We start from the raw sequence: 18,321 nt of genomic DNA on the forward strand, positions 1-18,321 counted from the left end.
GGAATTTTAATACATTAATGGTATCATGTCTATGTGTCATCAATCATTAAGCCGCTTTTCGCGGTTGTATACTCGCACGGTCCTATTACCGCGGTCTCTGGGCTGTCACATAGTCACTGTTGAACTCCAGTCAGTTTGGCAGAATGTAGAACGCGAGAGTGAGAGAGGCACTCACATTCTAGTATATACGTGTGCTTTGTTTGATCGCAGCTCTGCGCGTAATTGCGCGAGAAAGACCTGCACCTCGGCCGAGGTCCAGTTGCCAAAGCGGGTGAACAGCGCCAGGGAGTAGCTTTCGATGGCGCCATCGGCCAGCTGGGCGCGAAAATACCGCCCAATTTCCTTCAACTTGGGGTCTTTCGGCCAGGTTCCCACGGGGACACGCGAGCCAGTGACCTGTATATCCTCAAAGGCGGCATCTTGTAACAGACTCCTAATACGTGGCCCCAGGTCCCAGACTCGTCCTTGGATGGCGGTTATACGATGGAATTCGCTCTAGAATGACACCCGATTTAATACATCATCGATGAAATTGGGTCCATGGAGCCTTTCGGGTAAAAACTCACCTCCCATGTACGCAAGTGGCTATCAGCTGGCCAGGAGTCGTCATCGCATTCCAGATGCGGGTTGCATTCAGTTATTTCGATGCGCCCACCGGGTTTGAGATGACTAAAAGCCGTTTAGTAGTGAATCTCATATAGCGGAAACATGTCCAGTTGCTGCCTTGCACGTACTCATAGCACTGACGGAGAAATAAGGGCCAGTCGTCGATACTACCGGCCAGACTTCGCACGTGAATAAAGTCGAACGAGCCCTCCGCAAAGCTCCAGTCGGGCTGATTGATGTCTTCGATCACAAATCGCAGATTGGGCGGAACCCTTCAACCTCCGTCAATATGGCCAGTCCACTTGGATTGGGAGAAGTTAGGCTTACCAGCCAGGCTGAATGGGTGACAGATCCACTCCGATCACCTCTGCGGCAGGAAATTGGTCCGCCACTGTTCGAAGTTAGCCACACTGCGGGTGATCAAGGGAGGAGGGGGGGGGGGGGGGGGGTTTGCCCGACGGCTGGATTGTACCTTCGATTGCCCAGATCCCAGTCCCCGTCCCGATGTCGAGCACCCTGATTGGATTGTCGAGTTCTGTCTGGCAGAGTTCTCCGTTCAGAGTTAGACGGAAGACATGGTGGAGCACATCCATCCGGTCTATTGAGGCACTTGTTAGCATTCTCTTCAACTCATCCAGGCTGACCGTCTTGTCTGTATGATCATACCTTGCTCACGCTCGTCATTGGGAAGCACCTATCTTGTCAGCGGGCCTGCCACATCGTCCCTGGATAACCACATACATAAGATCCGGACCGGTACGCATGATAAGTCCGTCCATTCTCATACACGTAAGAGTACACCGATTCCGTCAGCGAGGTGAGATCGCTTCGGATACTCTCGTAGTCACTCAAGGACTATTTCAGATGTGAGCCGGGGTAACCCTTGAGTAGGGCATGCGGTGTACTCACATTGACATCGGAATCGACCTGAATATTGGATGTAGCGGCGGGGTCGGTCATGATGTTTGCCACAGCACACGAAACCGGCAGCGGAGAGCAAAGTCTGGCAGAGCTGGCACTCGCGGGGGAAGTATTCTAGAAGAACGCGAGTGCCCCTCCCGTCCCAGAAACCAAAAGAAAAACAAGAGGGGAAAGTCCGCGATGCCGACCCAGACGGTCGGGATGGAGAGCTGCTCCACCAGACCCAGCGTGTCGGGACTGCCCGGCCCTTTGGGAGAGTTGGCGGTTCTGGAAGCGGATGAGGTTGAGGTGCAGCGTGGGTCAATACGAATGTCCATCACCGCCTGAACCTCATTCACATTCCCTCCCGTCTTCTGCACTCGGCCATGACCACGCAGATCTCAATGTCCACCACAACTCCTTCTATTTTGGGCTTGAGAAATGTCCGGGACCTCCCCACTCGCTTCTGCAAGGCTAAAGCACAAATGGGCGGTCTGCGTCCACGTCGGGAAAGGCAAGCGTCCGCCACGAACCCACGACAGTGGTGCCGGTGGAGTCGCCCTTGGGAAAGCTCGCGATCCGCGCAAAGACTCCGTCTTAGTGTCGCAGGTATGCAGCCAGGGTTTCGGCTGGTCAGCGGGGAGGACGACTCCTCGTACCGCGTTGCTGGGAAGCTATCTGCAGGTGATGTATCACCTTGCCCTGCAAATCCCGGGGCTTTTTTTTTGCGGATCCGATCTGAGATGCTCGTCGATGCGTAAGCTCTTCCGCTACGTGCGTTACACTTCCCAAAGACCATGCCGACGGCCCTTTCTTCCTCTACAGAAGTGGTCCCTCCACTCTCTTGCGGCCCCAGTTGCTACCATGATTGCCCTGCAAACCCGGGCAAAATGCCAGATCAGCGTTGGACCAAACCCCTCCTACCCAACCCGACGGTAGCCAATGCGGCGACGCGAAGCAGGGATGCGCGGTGGGGATTGCGATGGGGTCCCGGCCCAACTCGCCTTCGTCGGCCCAAGTCTGGGTGGGCTGAGGCTGAGAGCGCAAGAAGGTTGGGGGCGATCAAACAGGCGGACGGAGCACCCAGGTGCGATCGACCGACCCGAAGGTACGTACCTGATTCCTCGTGCTCGTGACACTCTAATCCTACTGTAGGAAGAGTATCTACACAATGGCCAGCGTGGGTGTGCTGGGTCCTTGCGGATCATCCGAGTCGGGCCTTACCACGTCAACCAGTCTCCTGCATAACCCGAGGGAAGGGGTCGTCGACTCCACCACGACATGGCGTGTCTCGTCTGATCTCACCATCCCAGCAATGCAGTTTGCTTTTTACTCGAAAGGGCCAGAGGGCCCGAGGGTGTGGATTCTCATCTGCACTCAAAAGACCGCAATGGCATGAAGCAGATTGGTATCGGAGAAGCGCTTGGCCGTACCTAGAGTACACTTGCTGAGAGCATTACATTGGATAGCACTGAGCTGCCGATCCGAGACATCTGTAAATTGTCTTGTGGTCTTTTCTCCACGATATCTGCCTAACCTCCAGCGTGCCAACCGTTCAACAGCTTCAGAGACGCCCTCTCGCTCGTTGTGCGAGACGCAGATATTCATGAACTCGACCATCTCCGCCGCTGGTGGAGGGGTCAGCTCGTATCTCTACTTGCAGACCAGGGGAAGAGACTTACGCGTGATGCGAACATTATTCTCGTCGTCCTCGCGGCGACCATTCAGCCGGGTATAATGCAGCACCAGGTCAACTCGCGGGCGCCGTGCAGACTGATACAGCTCCAATCGCGCGGGGATCTCCCGCGCCAAAGTGCCGAGAGGGAGCAGGGTCGCGATGCTGACAGCGTCTTCAATCGCCATCGCGCCACCTTGACCCATATCTGCAAGGAACGTTAGTATCCGACCAACGCGGCCACTCGGTGAGGCGAGTTACATGGCTGAAACGGGTGTGCAGCGTCGCCCAGCAGCGCTGCATGTCCCTGGACCCAGGTGGCGAGGGGATCCATGTCGTACAGATCCCAGACCTTGAGTGTTTGATCGGCGTGGCCCACGATCCGCTCGACTGCGGGCGCAAAGCCCGAGAACCCCTGGATTATCGCCTGCTGGTCGCCGACGGTTTGCCAGTCTGAGACACGTGTCAGTTGGGAAGCTGTATACCCGTGCTTGATGTCGTGTCCGACTCACTGTCTTCGCCCGCGCCGGCCTTTCCCTCGCTAGAAGGAATGAAGGCACACAGGTTGAAAATGGTATTGTTCGAGCAGGGGTATGCCACGAGCCGCCGGTCTTTTGCACTCCACTCCAGAAACAATCCTGGGTCGGTCACATACGCCTGCGTGGCCTCATCTTTCTTCAACTCGTCCATCGACAGAAGCCAGCGGAAGCAGGACATGCCTACCGGATACGGCGACACCCCGGGCGCGATGACCGGCCGAACTTGGGACTAATCAGCTGTTAGAGAGTCTCATGCCCAACTCGCACGTAGCATATCTGCAAATACATACATGAAGGCCATCTGCGCCAAGTAGAAGATCAGCCTGGAACACGCGACCATCTTCCAGCGTCACAGACGGGCGAGGTGTGTCCAAGTCGATCTCGGAGATTTTGCATTTCAGGTGTAGCTCCGCCGTCTCGAGCGCGCGGAGCTTAAGGCTATTGTGCAGCTCGACTCGGTGGATCAAATACCATTCCTATTTCCGATGAGTATCACTCTGACTCAAAGTCTTGGACAAACGTACCGCTTGCCAATGCTGGCGAATCTCGGCGAAATCTTGCTTGAACTTCAGATTGCCGTCAAAGTCGTACCGATGAATCTAGCCGGCTGATCAGTCGCATCTCTGTTTCTATGTTGGGAGATCACACATACCTCTTCAAGAAGAGTGCCTCCAAATTCCTCGGGGTTGACACCCATCCATCGCAACAATGCGGTGCAGTTCGGCGGCAGGTGAATGGCCGCCCCGGTTTCTCTGAGAAAACTCGACTTCTCTAAGACCTGTGTGGTGATATCAATTATCGTGCCTCACAATCTGTGTGGATCTTGAATGCCTGCACTTACCACAACACGATAACCCTGCTTTCCCAGCGCAATCGCCGCCGAAAGACCGGCTATGCCGGCACCAATGATCAACACATCCAACACCTGGCTCTTTTCAGTCATGTTGAATTAATCTGAAGAATGAAAGCACACAGAATTGGCCGCGACAACAAACCTTCTTCATATACGAACTCCTCTTTTATAGATCTGCATCCTCCATGTGGCCTCGCCTCGGACGTTCAAAAAGAGACAATTCCGAAACTATGACCGACCGGGGTGGATTCTGTCATCGACCCATCTCTCCTTATGATTGGTCTGTTCTTCGTCGGTCAATATCAGCGACAAAATCATTTTCCGTAAAACCGCTGACAGCAGCAGTGGGTCGATCTTCATTCAATTGACAGCGCAGGGAATGGAATTGGAGGAGGCGGTGCCGAACTTCCGTCGGAATTGCGAACGACGAGACGACATACACGAAACACTATTTTGTGGTGAAAACCCTAACCCTCAACACGGATTCCGAATGAAGACTCCAATCTCTTCATTCATAATATGCGCATTCGTTGCATCCGCCAGCTTCCCGCCTTGTAAGAAATCTCTTCCATTATCGTCCGCGGAAGAGAACCCGAACTCCACTTGGCTTTACTTTCTCAACGACTACAGTAGAGGAACCTCTACGTCCTGATTTGAGTCCATTTCTTATATTAGCGCGCAAGTTATCATTAACGGTTGAGGGGCGGAAAAATTTGTAAGTTGTCGAGGTCGATCACTGGAGGTATTTTCGGCGTGACAGTTCTTGGCCCTCACGGAACACTTAAAGTCTTTAAGGCATGCTCTACGACAAAGCAAGAAACCGCAATACCTAGCTTCCTGTATATCAGCAATGAGGTACTTTTTAAATTGCTAATCACACACCATGACTTTGACAGACTTCATCGGCCCAACTGAAGTTCAAAACAGGCGACGCTCCGGATCCCGCAGAAGAATCTGACCTAGAGGAGTCTATAGGCGAGTTGAGAAATGGAGGCAAACAACATTCGACAAGATAGGTATATTTTGAGAGCTTCGCGATGCTTACTCGACTAGTGTGTTCACAATCTCACCACGTGTCGTTCTCCTGCTCTCCGCGCGACTGTCGAACACATTCAGGCCCCCCGCCGAGCACCGCCACGATTGTATAAATACGACTCGATTTCTCACATTGGATTGTCGACAGCACGTTCTGACTCGGGGAGATAATCATCTCATTTGGAAGGGATTTCCTCTGCACATAAAATTCGGCATATTACATCCTCCGCCATGGACCATGTTACTCAGTTTCTCGCGCAAAATACGCATATCCACCATGCGACCCCACAGTCGCAAGATTACGAAGACCTTCGGGAACAATTTATTATTCAGGAAACGCGAAGGCCAGCCATAATTATACGACCTCGCTCGATTGAAGACATTTCAGCACTGATTTCGCTCTTCAAGGCCCACGATCTCCCGTTCGGCGTGCGTGGGGGCGGGCACGACATGTTTGGGCGGACGCAGGTACAGGATGGTATCACCCTCGACATGCGCGACATCTCTCATGTCCACGTGGATAAGGAGTCCCAGACCGTCAGAATCGGCGGCGGGGTAATCAACATGGATTTGCACCGAGAGCTGCAAAAGCACAATGTGACAACGCCCCACGGCGTCACGCCGACCGTGGGGTTCACTGGGTGGGCGATTCACGGCGGATACGGGCTTCTGAGTTCACATTATGGCGTCGGCGCCGATAATATTGTGGGCGCTCGAGTCGTTGATGCACAGGGGCAGGTTCGTGATGCGGATGAGACGATGCTGACAGCGATTCGCGGGGGAGGAGGGTCGGTGGCGGTGGTTTACGAGCTCACTGTCAAGGTTTACCCATCTGACAAGGTCAGCTTCTTGTTTACCTGCACATGTTTTGTTTCACAATCCTATCTGACACGAGCAGATCCTCGCCGGATTCTACATCTACCAGTCGGATGACTTGGCTGCCACTATCCGTTTATACAACGAGAACTATCGCAAGCTCAAAGAAAATGATATCCCGCAAGCTTTGAGCATCTATCAAGCTGTGATGAATGGGCCCCAGGGCTTGGCTTTTGTCAGCTATCTAGTCTGGTCTTCCTCCGATCTTGAAGAAGGCCAGAAATGGGCCGAAAAGGTCGCAGCTTTGGCTCCCGTCACTGTCAACAATGTCGTTCCGACCACATTTCTGGAATTCAACGAACTGGCTGCCTCTTTTATTGAGAAGAAGACATGGGGTACAATCTTCTGCCCAGGGTTCTACGACTTGACTCCCGAGGTTGTCAACGTCATCGGCACCCACACTGAAAATCGGCCCAATAAGCCTGGTTTGGTCTTTGGAATACATGAACTCCGACGAGAGGCACCAAGAGAGAACAAGAACTCTGTTTTCAATGCTCGAGACCCGCACTTCTTGGTTGAGATTATTCCGATGGTCTCCGCGGAGGAAGGATGGGAGGAGTTGCTCGCATGGGGCCAACAGTTCTACGATGATCTGATGAAGACTGACCCGGCCAATATTCTTAGCACGCCATACCTTCCGTTGACCTCCAATGAAAGACTGACTTCCGAAGCTGTATTTGGAGATCGGCTTGAGGTCCTAAAGAAGGCGAAAGAACTGTATGACCCGCAAAATCTGTTCAAGCACACGATCGTGCAGCCTTGAATGGACCAGACAAATTGAGATGAGAGAGGACTTAGTCATCTGAGAACAAGTAGTTAACTAGTTATACTAGAAGCCAAATATGGCCAATTATAATTATATTCAACCCCTTTGTCTACCCCACCTCTATCGAGGAAAAATAACCAACGCCATCCCAAAGGCCGCGAGGCCGCAAGTCTAGACTATATACAGGTTGTCGGAAATACCAGATTTACTGGTATGACACGGTAAACTCGGTGTCACTCTCAATTTCGACATGGGCCAGAACCTTGCCGCCCTGCTGAATATCGAGGATGGTACCATCATTGACACCGTACTGGCTATCATCGGCCTCGGCCTGGGCACCAGTGAAAGAGATCTCGCCAAAGTTGGCCAGGGGCACAATTTGGGCGCCGCTGTTGAAATCCTCGACGATCCACTCGGCATTCTGTCCACCAAGGGTAGCGGAATTCGAAGGGGCCGAGAGGGTCTTGGTCACGCTCTTGCCGGAAGACTTGTTCTCAATGATGGCCACACCCTTGCTGGGGGAAGAGGACTCGACTTTGGCCACGATCACGTCGCCGGCAGAGAGGTCGATCTGGAAGTCCTCGGCCGGGTTGGGGTACCACTCAAACCAAGCACCGTAGGACTTCTCGCCGCCAGTGATGTAGGCATCGATACCGGTCTGGAGTATTGCCTTGGTGTAGGTGTCGCCATCGATACCGACCCAGGCCGAGGCAGCTTGCGTATCGCCGGAGTTATCAGTGGCCGTGGGATCGGGGACAGTGAAAGTTGCGGAAACAGCACTGTAAGTGCCGCTCGCAGGAGGCATCTCGCGGACGACACCGGCCCAGTTCTTGCTGTATTGCACGTTGGCCGAGTCGGATCCTTCCTTGAGCAGGATCCCGTCTTCCTCGGTGTTGTTGAACTTGTGAGCGGGATTCGACTGGCGGTTCAAGACTCCACGAGCCATTAGACGCTCCTCCAGACCGGGACGGGATGCTGCGAGAGCACTGCCTGCCAGCAGGGTGGTGGAGATAGTAGCAATGGTGAGCTTCATGATGGATAGCAAAGTGAGGGAGTGAGTTTCGGAAGAGGAAGAGACCGTAATGAGGAAGGAGGTGGCGGAGCAGTTCGATTATCGCCAGGACATAAGGCTGGGCCAACGAGTCTTATATCTTACCCCAGCGTAGTCCCATGAGAGTTGCATGCGGCACGCGAACCGCATGTGGAAGTAGAACTCGTGCTGCGGGTTCCATCACAACCTTGGAAGAATAAAGAAACGGCGCAAAACCCACCTGGATGCGGGGCGTGGACAGCAAGCCGCAGAACAGGGCAGTGTCAAGCCTGGAAGTGAGACTGATTCGCCTGTTCTTTTTTCCAGACTATGCTGATCTTCTGCCTTTTGCGCTGGGTGGCCGTCGTCGATGGGTCATGGGCGGTGCCAGCATGTTTGTCGGCGATCATCAGATGAGAAATCAGCAGATAGGCGGCTTGCGTGTTGGGATGACAGATACATTCCTGTCGGGATCTGGAAGTCTCATCTGGTTGACAGCGGCGCCACGACGGATCGGACGATGATCGACGGGCAGCCAGGCTCCGATCCGGAGATCTCAGCACCGTGAACATTAAAATGCAGTTCTATGTAGTCGGAACCATTGTTGTCACTGTCTTTTCCCTCGGATGTGGATCGGTGGGTTAGCCGACTCCATCTGGGGTAAGCGACCTCCATTCGGCAATGTTTATGAGGCAGTATAGCATGGTATCAGACGCGTGGTGCAAGACGTGAATATTGATCACGAGGCTACCAGACTCCGTTCGCGTTCCTGAATTTCTAGATTCAGATTAAGCCCTCATTTTGTTGGTTATGAGAGTAGATGACGTCGTATGACAGTATTGTTTAACCGCGAAGCCGTGTACTATAGAATCCTCGTTAAGTCGCATCTCACAGCAGCTAGAAGGGGGTTAGCACCACTCCCTTGACGGTAGATCAAAGCCTGGCAGACGAAAAACGCAGATCTCACGCAACTTGTGGGCATCAGCTCGTCACCCAAGCAGAAATGGACGGATTGTCCGGTGCGCATTCCAATCGCCACACTACGACGCCTTGACATTCCAAACACCTCCGAACGCCAACCCCATTGGCTCATCGCTAGAACACGTGTGACGAATGCGGTCAAGTATGTAGATCCATCTTGGTTCTTTAGAAACGGCGTGTCTCGGTTTCGATTCCTTGGCCAGCCGGAACAGAACACTGAGAGCGACTGTCCACGATTCCGGGATACTGATTATCGTGCAGTGATGCAAGTCTTCTTGGCATCGGCAGATAGTTTGAATTTTTCCGATGTTCTGTAAGCCAGATCGAAGCGAGATAGACTTCGGATCGCCTCCTCGTAGTACTGATTCATTGAACCGGCGATCAAAGGAAACGTCGGTGCTGACCTTGAATCTCAGTTCGTCATAAGAGGGCGGCCATGACCTGGGTGGCGCTCGATCAGAGCCAGGCTTGAGGTCAACAGGCAAAGAATCTGGTCGCAGGCATTTCAAGTGTTCGATTGCCGGGGGTGTATTCTGGATGATCATCGCGATGCCGCGACATCGCAACATGTCAGCGACGACTGGCCCTGCGCGTTCGGTTTCCACCTCGTCCTATTCAGCTCGATGTGAATTATTATTGTAAAGAAAACGCTCACAATTGGGGTCATGACAAAAAAAGGCTGAACGTAAATATACAAATCCGTAAGAAGCAAGCTGGGTACCTGCGGCGGCGCTTGATGCGACATCACATAGGGAGTCTGCGCATTTCCTCAACAGACCAATACTTGCGCATATTATCCGCCTTCAGTGTCTGAACCTCCTCATCTAAATGCTGCCACAGCACTTTGCCGAACCCCTCCATCAACCGCTTCACTTCTTCGCGACGCATATCCTCTTCACCAGTGCGACAGCTATCCAAGTATGCCTCGAGCTTTTCGAGACCCGCATGAATCTGCTTGTGCTGCTTGAGTAGATCCAGTTCTTTCCGAAACTCGGGCATTTTCTTAGCCAGCACGGGGAAAATATGTTGTTCCTCGATGGAGTGGTGGAAGTCGAGCTGGGAACAGAATTGCAGGCCCATCATGATCATCTGGCGGGCTGAAAGGCCGGCTGGCCGCTTGCCAGTGCCACTGCAAGCACCCCACAGTTGATTCCATGTCAACCGAAAATGGTTATGCTGAGCTAGAGTCAGCTAAATTCCTTGCGCCAGGTTGTGGGGTACTGATAAGAAAGGAAACTCACGAAGCCCTCCATCTGCTCAGACATACGATTGTATGTACGGAACTCACTCGCGGTGAGGGGGGGGCAGAGGCTCGCCCAGGTTCTTCGAGTTCGGAGACTTGTTTTTGCCAGCCATGGGGAAAGAATTTCTGGAGGATGTAGAGTACAAGCGGATGGGAGCCCGAAATGCTAAGGGGGAGGCGAGTCTTCGTAGGCCGCGCATGAGACGGCAGTTGGATCCGTGCCACTGCCGAGGATCGCTAGAACAATCGAAAGAGCACCGCACTGATGCAAGATTGGAGCGGGTATGCGTGGGGGAATTAAATGCAAAAAAGAATCGTTTATTGTGAACGAGGACGCGAAATCCGGGGTGCTGAGAAAGCAGAGATTTCTGATTCGGCGGGGTGGGACTGATTTGAAAGCATTTGCAATCAGCGCCATCAAATGCTAGTGCGAATGGGCGTAGTAAAAGAACAAACACGGAGATACATTATTGTACGTTTTAATCGGGACCTCGCATTTGGGGATTGCTCTTTCCATTTGCCAAGTACATTGTTCTGACCGGAAAGTGCAAGGTCTGACAATAAGCGTAAGGGTTGCTGTCCACGGGTGATCAAGATATATCTTCATCAGTAACCCACGCCCAACTTTATTATTATTTAGTCTTTCGAACAGGAAGATGCGACAAGGGTATATTGAAAGGTCATTTTAATTCAATTGTGAAAGAGTGTATACTTCTGATTCAATTCATGCTGCTTCGGTGCTACATTGTAATAATGATTTACGGTATGTCCCAGATCTTCAATGGATGTATGCCACCTCGGACGAACCGTAGGACACAAATCTAGTACTCACTGGTCAGAGACGTATCTCCATTTCAATTTCAGCACTTCTTCGGCACAACCGCGGCCATGAAAGGGCCGGATCGCAATTTGACATCCGTGCTAGCCCTGCGGGAGGGACGCAATCCTATTCGAGCAATCCATTTGGGGGACGAAGGTCAGTGGACGGGACGGGTGAAGAAAGTTGTAAATTATTATCAATACACATCGTGGCTGCGGTGGCGGCGCGTGGCAACGGGGGAATAATAAAACAAAGCCACCGGATGGGGAATCGAATATTAGCAGTTAAAAAGTCGTAACGCCGTAGATGTACAGGGCCAGGAGCCGATCAGAGTTCGTTCCGAATGGCGGACGCGGACGAGGCAGGCGGCCGGAAGTTGCCGCTCATGACTTCTTGGAAGGCGAGGTCGAACCGGGCACCCATCATCCAGGCAAAGAACATCATGGTACCGGCAACGAAGAGGACGATGCAGCCCATCAGTGCCATCATGAAATAGATATCGCTCTTGTTCTCGGCATCTTCCCTCTGGCGCTGGAGCTGTTCCTCGGAGAGAACGCCCTTGACCTTGCGGTTGGCTTCCTCAGCATTCTGGGTCGGGAAGATAGTCTCGATGAATTTTTCGATCTGTGCGGATTATTAGTAAGAGTGTATTTGAAGGACGAAGAAACGTGTCCAAATCATACCTGGCCACAGACAATGCTGATTTTGAGGAAATTGGGGTCCTTGGGGGTGTTCTTCTTGTGGATCTTGCGGGTCAGGTCGCGGAAGCGATCGCAAAGAACACGAAGATTCTGGGTTGAGGCGAACATCAGATCACAGGCATCGCCCTTGGTGATCTTGATGTTGCGCTCGAAAATGTCGTAGTTGCGGAAGCACAGCTCCAGCGTGGCAATGGCCATGGCCTGGGGGATGGCACAGAAGTTGAACACACTCTGCTCCCGGAGACCAGCCAGGTAGAAAAGGCACTCCTCGGCATGCTCCAGAGCATTGAGGATCATCTCGGAGTTGCAGTTGAGGGCAGCCTCCTTGTGCTCCGGCTTGAAGAGGTCCTCAAAGTCAGCCACATGCTTGGACCAGATCTCCTTGGGCCAGAAGCGACGGTTATCATCAAAGTCCTCTCGGATGTCTCGGATGATGTTGGTCTTCTGTAGGAAAAGACCCATTGACTTGTGAAGGTGGGGGCGCTGGATCAAGGCCGGATTGGCCAACTCGGCCTCAACAAACAGGCGGGTCAGACCCTCGCCGACCAGACCGGCAACGTAGAAGCAGTACAGGTCGTATTCCTCAACCGTCTTCACGCTGGCATCGGACTCCTCAGCCTTTCGGCAGTAGTCAGCCATACCGTTGCCCATCTTGTCGGTGATGTCCTTGATGATGGCCTGGTAGGCCGGCTTCATGTTCATGAACTCGGTGATGACACAGGGGAACTGAACCAGCAGCTCTCGGTCCTTCTCCTCCTTCCTGTTTCCAGTGAAGTTCCATCCATCCTTGGTCAAGATATCCTTGAATCCGCGAAGCAGTGGCTCCTTGGTCGCGAGCGGGATGGAGGTGTCGTCCTCGATGGTGTCCAGACCACGGAGGACGAGGTAGAAGACGCAGACGGGCAGCAAAAGCTCCGAGTGCAGCTCCTTGATGACAGCGCTGAAGCTTCGGCTCGTCAGGTCCAGGAACTTGAAACAGTCCTTCTGAGTCTGAGTCTCATTCGCGGGGTTGCGCTCATGAGGCGGGTTGTGCCAGACTTTCCTATGCGAGGGACCGATTAGCTTTAGTTCGTCTGTCGAAACCTCGCCACGTGGACACGCCTACCATTGGATAATGGACCTCAATTGGAGAGGGTGGAAGCTGTAGTAGATGGCATTGCCAACGAAACCCATGTTGGGCAGGGGACACGAGGTGTCCTGGGGAAGAAGAAGAAGAAGAAAAAAGAGGAGAGAAAAATGGGGAAGAGAAAGCGAGAAGAGAAGAGAAGAAGAAAGAAGGAAAAGGGGCGGGAGAGTCTTCGGCACGTGATGTGCTGACCGCCCAGCGCGGATGGCGGGGACTTTCGGGCAAAAAATAGCTGCCTTCTTGTTTTTAGACAGCTGACGTTCCTGTCACCTTCAAGTTGCTATCTCTGACTTTTTTTCCTCTTTCCTTTCCTGCTTCCGTTCTGTTGGATAACACAGCATATCTTCGCGCGCCACCATGGTCGCGGACACCACCTACTACGACGCCCTTGGCGTCCCGCCGACGGCTACCGAGCTTGAGATCAAGAAGGCGTACCGCAAGCTTGCGATCGTCACACACCCCGGTAAGGCCGCGGAAGCTCCGTTTGATTTAGACTAATTTCTCTGACATCTGTTTTCTCTATAGACAAGAATCCTGGCGATGAGACCGCCCACGAGCGATTCCAGGCGGTATGAGCACCCTACCACGTGCAAACATCCTCATTCATGATTCTGACATCATCTAGATCGGCGAAGCGTACCAGATTCTGAGCAATGAAGAGCTCCGCAAGCGATATGACAAGTTTGGCAAGGAGGAGGCTTTGCCCAGCGGCGGCTTCGGTAAGTCTGAGTCCCCTAGATGAAGGCAACACCACCTCCCCCCCCCCCTCTTCCCCCACACCAGAAGGAGTCCTCCCGGAAGCAGTTCCCCAAGTGGAAGGGTCGCCGGAAGAAGGACTACCCCGGGGACTATATGGCCATCAATCCCAATGAGCCCTTCTGGTGAGAAAGTGAGAACTTGTGATGAGAAAGTTAGCTAACATAAATACTCTTCAATTAAAGAGGACCCCTCTGAGTTCTTCAGCATGATCTTCGGTGGCGAGGCTTTTGTAGACCTTATTGGAGAGATTTCCCTCATGAAAGACCTGACTGCAACTATGGATATCACAATGGAGCAGATGGAGGAGGAGGAGCTGGCCCAGTCAGCCGAGGAGAAGCTCCACATTCACGACGAGGAGGTGAAGGCTGCTGGTGGCGAACACACTCACAAGGGTAGCGATCACGCCCCTCAGGCTCACGATGAGAAGGCCACCGCAACCGAGTCCACTACCGCCGCCGCTGCGGCCGAGAAGGCCTCGGAGGCAGGTTCTGGCACCAGCACCCCGCGCCGGAACTGGGGCCAGCAGGCCTTGATGGACAAGTCCGAAGAAGAGGCTCGTATGGAGGCAGCTGGTCTGTCCCAGGAGGAGAAGGAGCTGCGAAAGAAGGAGAAGAAGAAGGGTCTGTCCAAGGAGCAGCAGGAGCGCCTCGCTGCATTCGAAGAAGAGCGAAGAAAGGCCCGCGAGGAGCGAGTCAACACCCTTGCCAACAAGCTGGTGGATCGCCTCAGTGTATGGACCGAGACGGACAAGAACCGCGATGTCACCCACGCCTTTGAGGAGAAGATCCGCCTCGAGGTCGAGAACCTCAAGATGGAGTCGTTCGGCCTGGAGATCCTGCACGCCGTAGGAGCCACCTATGTGCAGAAGGGTACTTCATTCCTCAAGTCGCAGAAGTTCCTGGGTATCTCCGGGTTCTTCTCCCGCCTCAAGGACAAGGGCACCTTGGCGAAGGAGACCTGGACCACCATCTCCACTGCCATCGATGCACAAATGACGATGGAGGAGATGGCCAAGCTGGAAGAGCGTGGTGGTGAGGACTGGACAGACGAGAAGAAGGCCGAGTATGAGAAGAAGGTCACCGGCAAGATATTGGCCGCAGCCTGGCGAGGCAGCAAGTTCGAGATCCAGAGCGTGTTGCGCGAGGTCTGCGACCAGATTCTGGGCGACAAGAGCATCCGCCTGGAGAAGCGCGTGGAGCGTGCTCACGCACTGGTCCTGGCCGGTAACATCTACGCCAAGGTATGTATTTGCCTCGCTTTCCACATTCTAACATCATATACTAATCTATTTTGCACAGGCCGAGCGTGATCCCGAAGAAGAGGGCGACTACATGGCCTTTGAGCAGCTGATGGCCGAGGCCATGACCAAGAAGGGCAAGGACGAGAAGAAGAAAAAGAAGGAGAAGAAGCACGGCCACGAGGACGAGCCCGAGGGTGAGCACCCTGCCGTTTAATGCTTCTTTATCTTTTTGTTCCAGCCAGTTCTTTGAACATATCCCTTCCCACCTTTTTTTTATCATATTTCGGGTTGGAGTTAATACCACTCCTCATCCCAGTCTAGTGTTTACAGCGACGCGCCGGCGGTGCGCAGAGTTATAGTTACGATATAGATTGCCCTAACTACCTGGGGGCCACGCCGGAATGCAGAGATACCTCCACTCCATGTTGGACGTTACGCAGAGGGCAACAGTATATTCAAGCCAAATCACGAGTAGTCACAATCAAAAGCACACAAATGGCACCGACGGGGAATAGATTATCGGCACAACAAGATATTCAGAACAAACGGGGTATCCAACACAATTCAGATTTCATCTGCAACCCATTACACATTACCATTCTCATTTACCAAATGAACTTGTCATCGCCCCCATCCAAATTGCCGTTTTTACTTTGGCCGCATCGAAGTTAGGGAGCGTTTGTTAACGATGCCCCATCTGGTGATCATGGACGCTGCTCCCCCCATCGAGCTCCGCGCTGGTAACCGCCGACGGCGACGAGGTACTAAGAGATTGGCTGGGTGGCTGGTTATGCAGAGCCTCAGCATCACGCGTGGAGAGCTCGGAGGGGGCCGCAACAGGGGTCGTACTCATCGGCACTTGCTGCACGGGCGCCAGACCCGGATCCTGCGGCGCCGCGCGCTCCTTGCGCATGGATTGATGGCCAGCCCAGTCGGAGAAGAGGACTCCGACGACGGCGAGGATGCCGAGGATGAAGAGGGCGAGGTAGATGAGCCTGCACGATAGCCGTGGTTAGTTATCAATCAAGTCAACAGGCTACTGCGAGATGGCTGAGATGAGAGCGGACGAACCAGTTCAACACGGCAAATGCGATGAGGGCGTTATAGTAGTCGCTAGTATAGGCAGCGCCGTTGATGAGAGACGCGAGATCGGCGAAACAGGCCAGCCAGAAGACGGATGTGACAAAGTAAACGACGAGGAAGCCGATGCCGAGGATCGTGTTCAACTTCTTGGTTACCAGACCCTTACGGCCGTAGTGCCATGGCAGGACAGCCGCCGCGACCGTGAAGAGGATCGTCCAGATGGCCGTGAAGAGCAAAAAAGCCAGGATCCCGGGCACACTGGCGTTAACCGTTTTGTAGGTATAGCCCTCGTAGGGATCATAGGAGTAAGAGCGCGATTTGCCGCCCCAGAAGGTGGTGACATAGGCACTCAGGCCCAGTTCGACGATGGCAAAGACGAGGCCAGTGCCCAGGAGGGAGTAGAGGGCGATATGGAGGGCCAGCATGGTGATGGCGCAGCTGGCGTGGTAATCGCAGTCGCAATCACAGTACTAAGGTGGCGGGGTAGAGGGTTTGAGACAGATGATCACAACGACGGTCCAAAGGCGCAAGAAATAGACAATTCGACGATTCGCCAGGGCGCCAGGGGGGTTCCCTTGCGCTCTTTATTGCATCCTCCACGTGCATCGTATACCTCAGGATACCGCCGGTGGATACATCAAGCGGCTCTCCAGGATCGGCCCTAGCTCAGCGCGTTGGCCCCTTAGGCATCTTCATCGCCAACCAGACCAGCCGCACTTGGCTCCTTTTGGCTCGCAAAGGGTTCACGAGAGTGGGTTTATGGCGCCACCGAGAAAAAGCGTGCCAATGGTTGGCGCTGGATACGAGCACCACGTCGCGATGGCGCTCGCCCTGGGCCAAATCGGTGTAAGACAAGCGAGTCGTGTTTCGGGCCGGGCGTGTTCGGCGAGCTGAGCTTGTTTCCTCTTTGAGCCCTGCAGAACCGGCACAGTCATCTTGTTGAAGAGGAAGAGGAGACATGAGGTTTAGATATCGGGATCTCCTATCTCTCAGGGTAGACCACCCATCATCCCAGATGTGACCAGTCGAGTCCAGTACCCCTGGCAGCAGACCTCGTATCTCCATCGCATCGTCCCTGCACCACATAGGTGTGTAAGCCGGGGGATCGTATTAATACGAGCTGCGGAGCCCTGGCAGAAGCTGCGATTCATTCGACTATCCAGCCGCCCCTCGCATATCGGTGGCGCGAGCTCGGCGCCACTGAATTGGCTATTTATACGGGCACCGACCCTGCGTTGCTGCGAGTGGCATCCCGATGGGCAGGGTGTTTGCCATATTTGCGAGGTCTGGGGTTCGGGAAATTCGTGACGAGCTGGACCTGGACACACTGGAGGCTGTTGAGGGGCTGCTTATGGATCTCGTGTTGCGATCGACAGCGCGGTTGCTGCTTCGGGTATCGCCAGCCTGTGCTGTCCAAATCGGGGCGAGGCCATTACTGGATTTGGAAGTGTAGACTGAGGGAGACTGAGGGAGACATCGGGCGAGACAGAAGTAGTCGTGGACCGGGCCGGAGGATTATCACCGGCCCTGACGAACACAATGCCGACAATTAACCTATTTACCGCAATAGCAGGGTGGGAGTTGTAGTACTTGTATAGTCGGGGTCTGCTCGGCCTCGGCAGTCAACCGTCCTCCGACATTTCTTCTCTCCCCTCAACCCCTCAACCCGCACTACCTTATATTAAATTACAAGGTACACACTGCCAGTGGCAACCGCGGCAATTCGACACAGAATTGCCGAGCGACCACCGCAATGAGGTCATGCAGGTTCTCGACCGATATCTCGCAGCTTCGGGGCGAAATTAACCATGCAACGGTGTTGCCCGCTAACCCATTCCATGTCCAACATGGAAAAAGCAAGGATAAAGGCGAAAGATAACGGAGATAACCAGATCCATACCTGTGGCACTTGATCCGAACTGCTGTTTCAGTCCCTTCCAGTGCAAAACTTCTCTTCAACTCGACAGGAAAGGTAATACGTCGCGTGATGGCCTTCCTCTCTCTCATTAAGCAGGCTAAGCATTTCTCCACCGGGGCACATTGCGCCCGCCAGGACGCCGTGGGTGCCTCCGATGCCCCTGAGATATC

The 18,321-nt window shown here is 53.6% G+C and overlaps 8 protein-coding genes across 8 annotated transcripts; 2 read left to right on the top strand and 6 right to left on the bottom strand.

Moving 5' to 3' along the window:
* Positions 1 to 85: 85 nt before the first annotated feature.
* On the bottom strand, positions 86 to 1,566 carry N7532_002228 (class I SAM-dependent methyltransferase; the record flags this gene model as incomplete). The annotated part of the gene is made up of 9 exons (XM_056614722.1): positions 86 to 116; positions 176 to 495; positions 567 to 669; positions 735 to 878; positions 934 to 997; positions 1,079 to 1,204; positions 1,273 to 1,300; positions 1,348 to 1,461; positions 1,516 to 1,566. The coding sequence occupies 9 exons, from the start codon at positions 1,564 to 1,566 to the stop codon at positions 86 to 88; spliced, it is 981 nt and encodes a 326-aa protein (XP_056477694.1).
* A 1,494-nt stretch (positions 1,567 to 3,060) lies between these two features.
* On the bottom strand, positions 3,061 to 4,663 carry N7532_002229 (uncharacterized protein; the record flags this gene model as incomplete). The annotated part of the gene is made up of 8 exons (XM_056614723.1): positions 3,061 to 3,134; positions 3,189 to 3,389; positions 3,443 to 3,634; positions 3,694 to 3,949; positions 4,011 to 4,196; positions 4,245 to 4,319; positions 4,373 to 4,498; positions 4,562 to 4,663. Coding segments are annotated over 8 exons (1,212 nt in total), but the record flags the coding sequence as incomplete, so codon positions are not given.
* Positions 4,664 to 5,839: 1,176 nt separating this feature from the next.
* N7532_002230 (FAD-binding oxidoreductase) lies at positions 5,840 to 7,247 on the top strand (the record flags this gene model as incomplete). Its single annotated transcript, XM_056614724.1, has 2 exons — positions 5,840 to 6,448; positions 6,507 to 7,247. The coding sequence occupies 2 exons, from the start codon at positions 5,840 to 5,842 to the stop codon at positions 7,245 to 7,247; spliced, it is 1,350 nt and encodes a 449-aa protein (XP_056477696.1).
* A 208-nt stretch (positions 7,248 to 7,455) lies between these two features.
* Positions 7,456 to 8,283, bottom strand: N7532_002231 (A4/G1 family peptidase; the record flags this gene model as incomplete). The annotated part of the gene is made up of 1 exon (XM_056614725.1): positions 7,456 to 8,283. The coding sequence occupies one exon, from the start codon at positions 8,281 to 8,283 to the stop codon at positions 7,456 to 7,458; it is 828 nt and encodes a 275-aa protein (XP_056477697.1).
* A 1,722-nt stretch (positions 8,284 to 10,005) lies between these two features.
* N7532_002232 (hemerythrin domain-containing protein) lies at positions 10,006 to 10,526 on the bottom strand (the record flags this gene model as incomplete). The annotated part of the gene is made up of 2 exons (XM_056614726.1): positions 10,006 to 10,437; positions 10,503 to 10,526. 2 exons carry the CDS (start codon positions 10,524 to 10,526, stop codon positions 10,006 to 10,008), a joined length of 456 nt encoding a protein of 151 aa, XP_056477698.1.
* A 1,125-nt stretch (positions 10,527 to 11,651) lies between these two features.
* erg9 (bifunctional farnesyl-diphosphate farnesyltransferase/squalene synthase) lies at positions 11,652 to 13,198 on the bottom strand (the record flags this gene model as incomplete). The annotated part of the gene is made up of 3 exons (XM_056614727.1): positions 11,652 to 11,948; positions 12,008 to 13,067; positions 13,131 to 13,198. 3 exons carry the CDS (start codon positions 13,196 to 13,198, stop codon positions 11,652 to 11,654), a joined length of 1,425 nt encoding a protein of 474 aa, XP_056477699.1.
* A 310-nt stretch (positions 13,199 to 13,508) lies between these two features.
* N7532_002234 (DnaJ domain protein) lies at positions 13,509 to 15,364 on the top strand (the record flags this gene model as incomplete). Its single annotated transcript, XM_056614728.1, has 5 exons — positions 13,509 to 13,614; positions 13,677 to 13,720; positions 13,777 to 13,870; positions 14,093 to 15,150; positions 15,209 to 15,364. The coding sequence occupies 5 exons, from the start codon at positions 13,509 to 13,511 to the stop codon at positions 15,362 to 15,364; spliced, it is 1,458 nt and encodes a 485-aa protein (XP_056477700.1).
* A 468-nt stretch (positions 15,365 to 15,832) lies between these two features.
* On the bottom strand, positions 15,833 to 16,658 carry N7532_002235 (MARVEL domain-containing protein; the record flags this gene model as incomplete). The annotated part of the gene is made up of 2 exons (XM_056614729.1): positions 15,833 to 16,145; positions 16,222 to 16,658. The coding sequence occupies 2 exons, from the start codon at positions 16,656 to 16,658 to the stop codon at positions 15,833 to 15,835; spliced, it is 750 nt and encodes a 249-aa protein (XP_056477701.1).
* Between the last annotated feature and the right edge of the window lie 1,663 nt (positions 16,659 to 18,321).

The sequence above is a fragment of the Penicillium argentinense genome, assembly GCF_028826775.1.
Source record: "Penicillium argentinense strain IBT 30761 chromosome Unknown utg000003l_segment0_segment0, whole genome shotgun sequence".
NCBI classification, from domain to species: Eukaryota; Fungi; Ascomycota; class Eurotiomycetes; order Eurotiales; family Aspergillaceae; genus Penicillium; species Penicillium argentinense.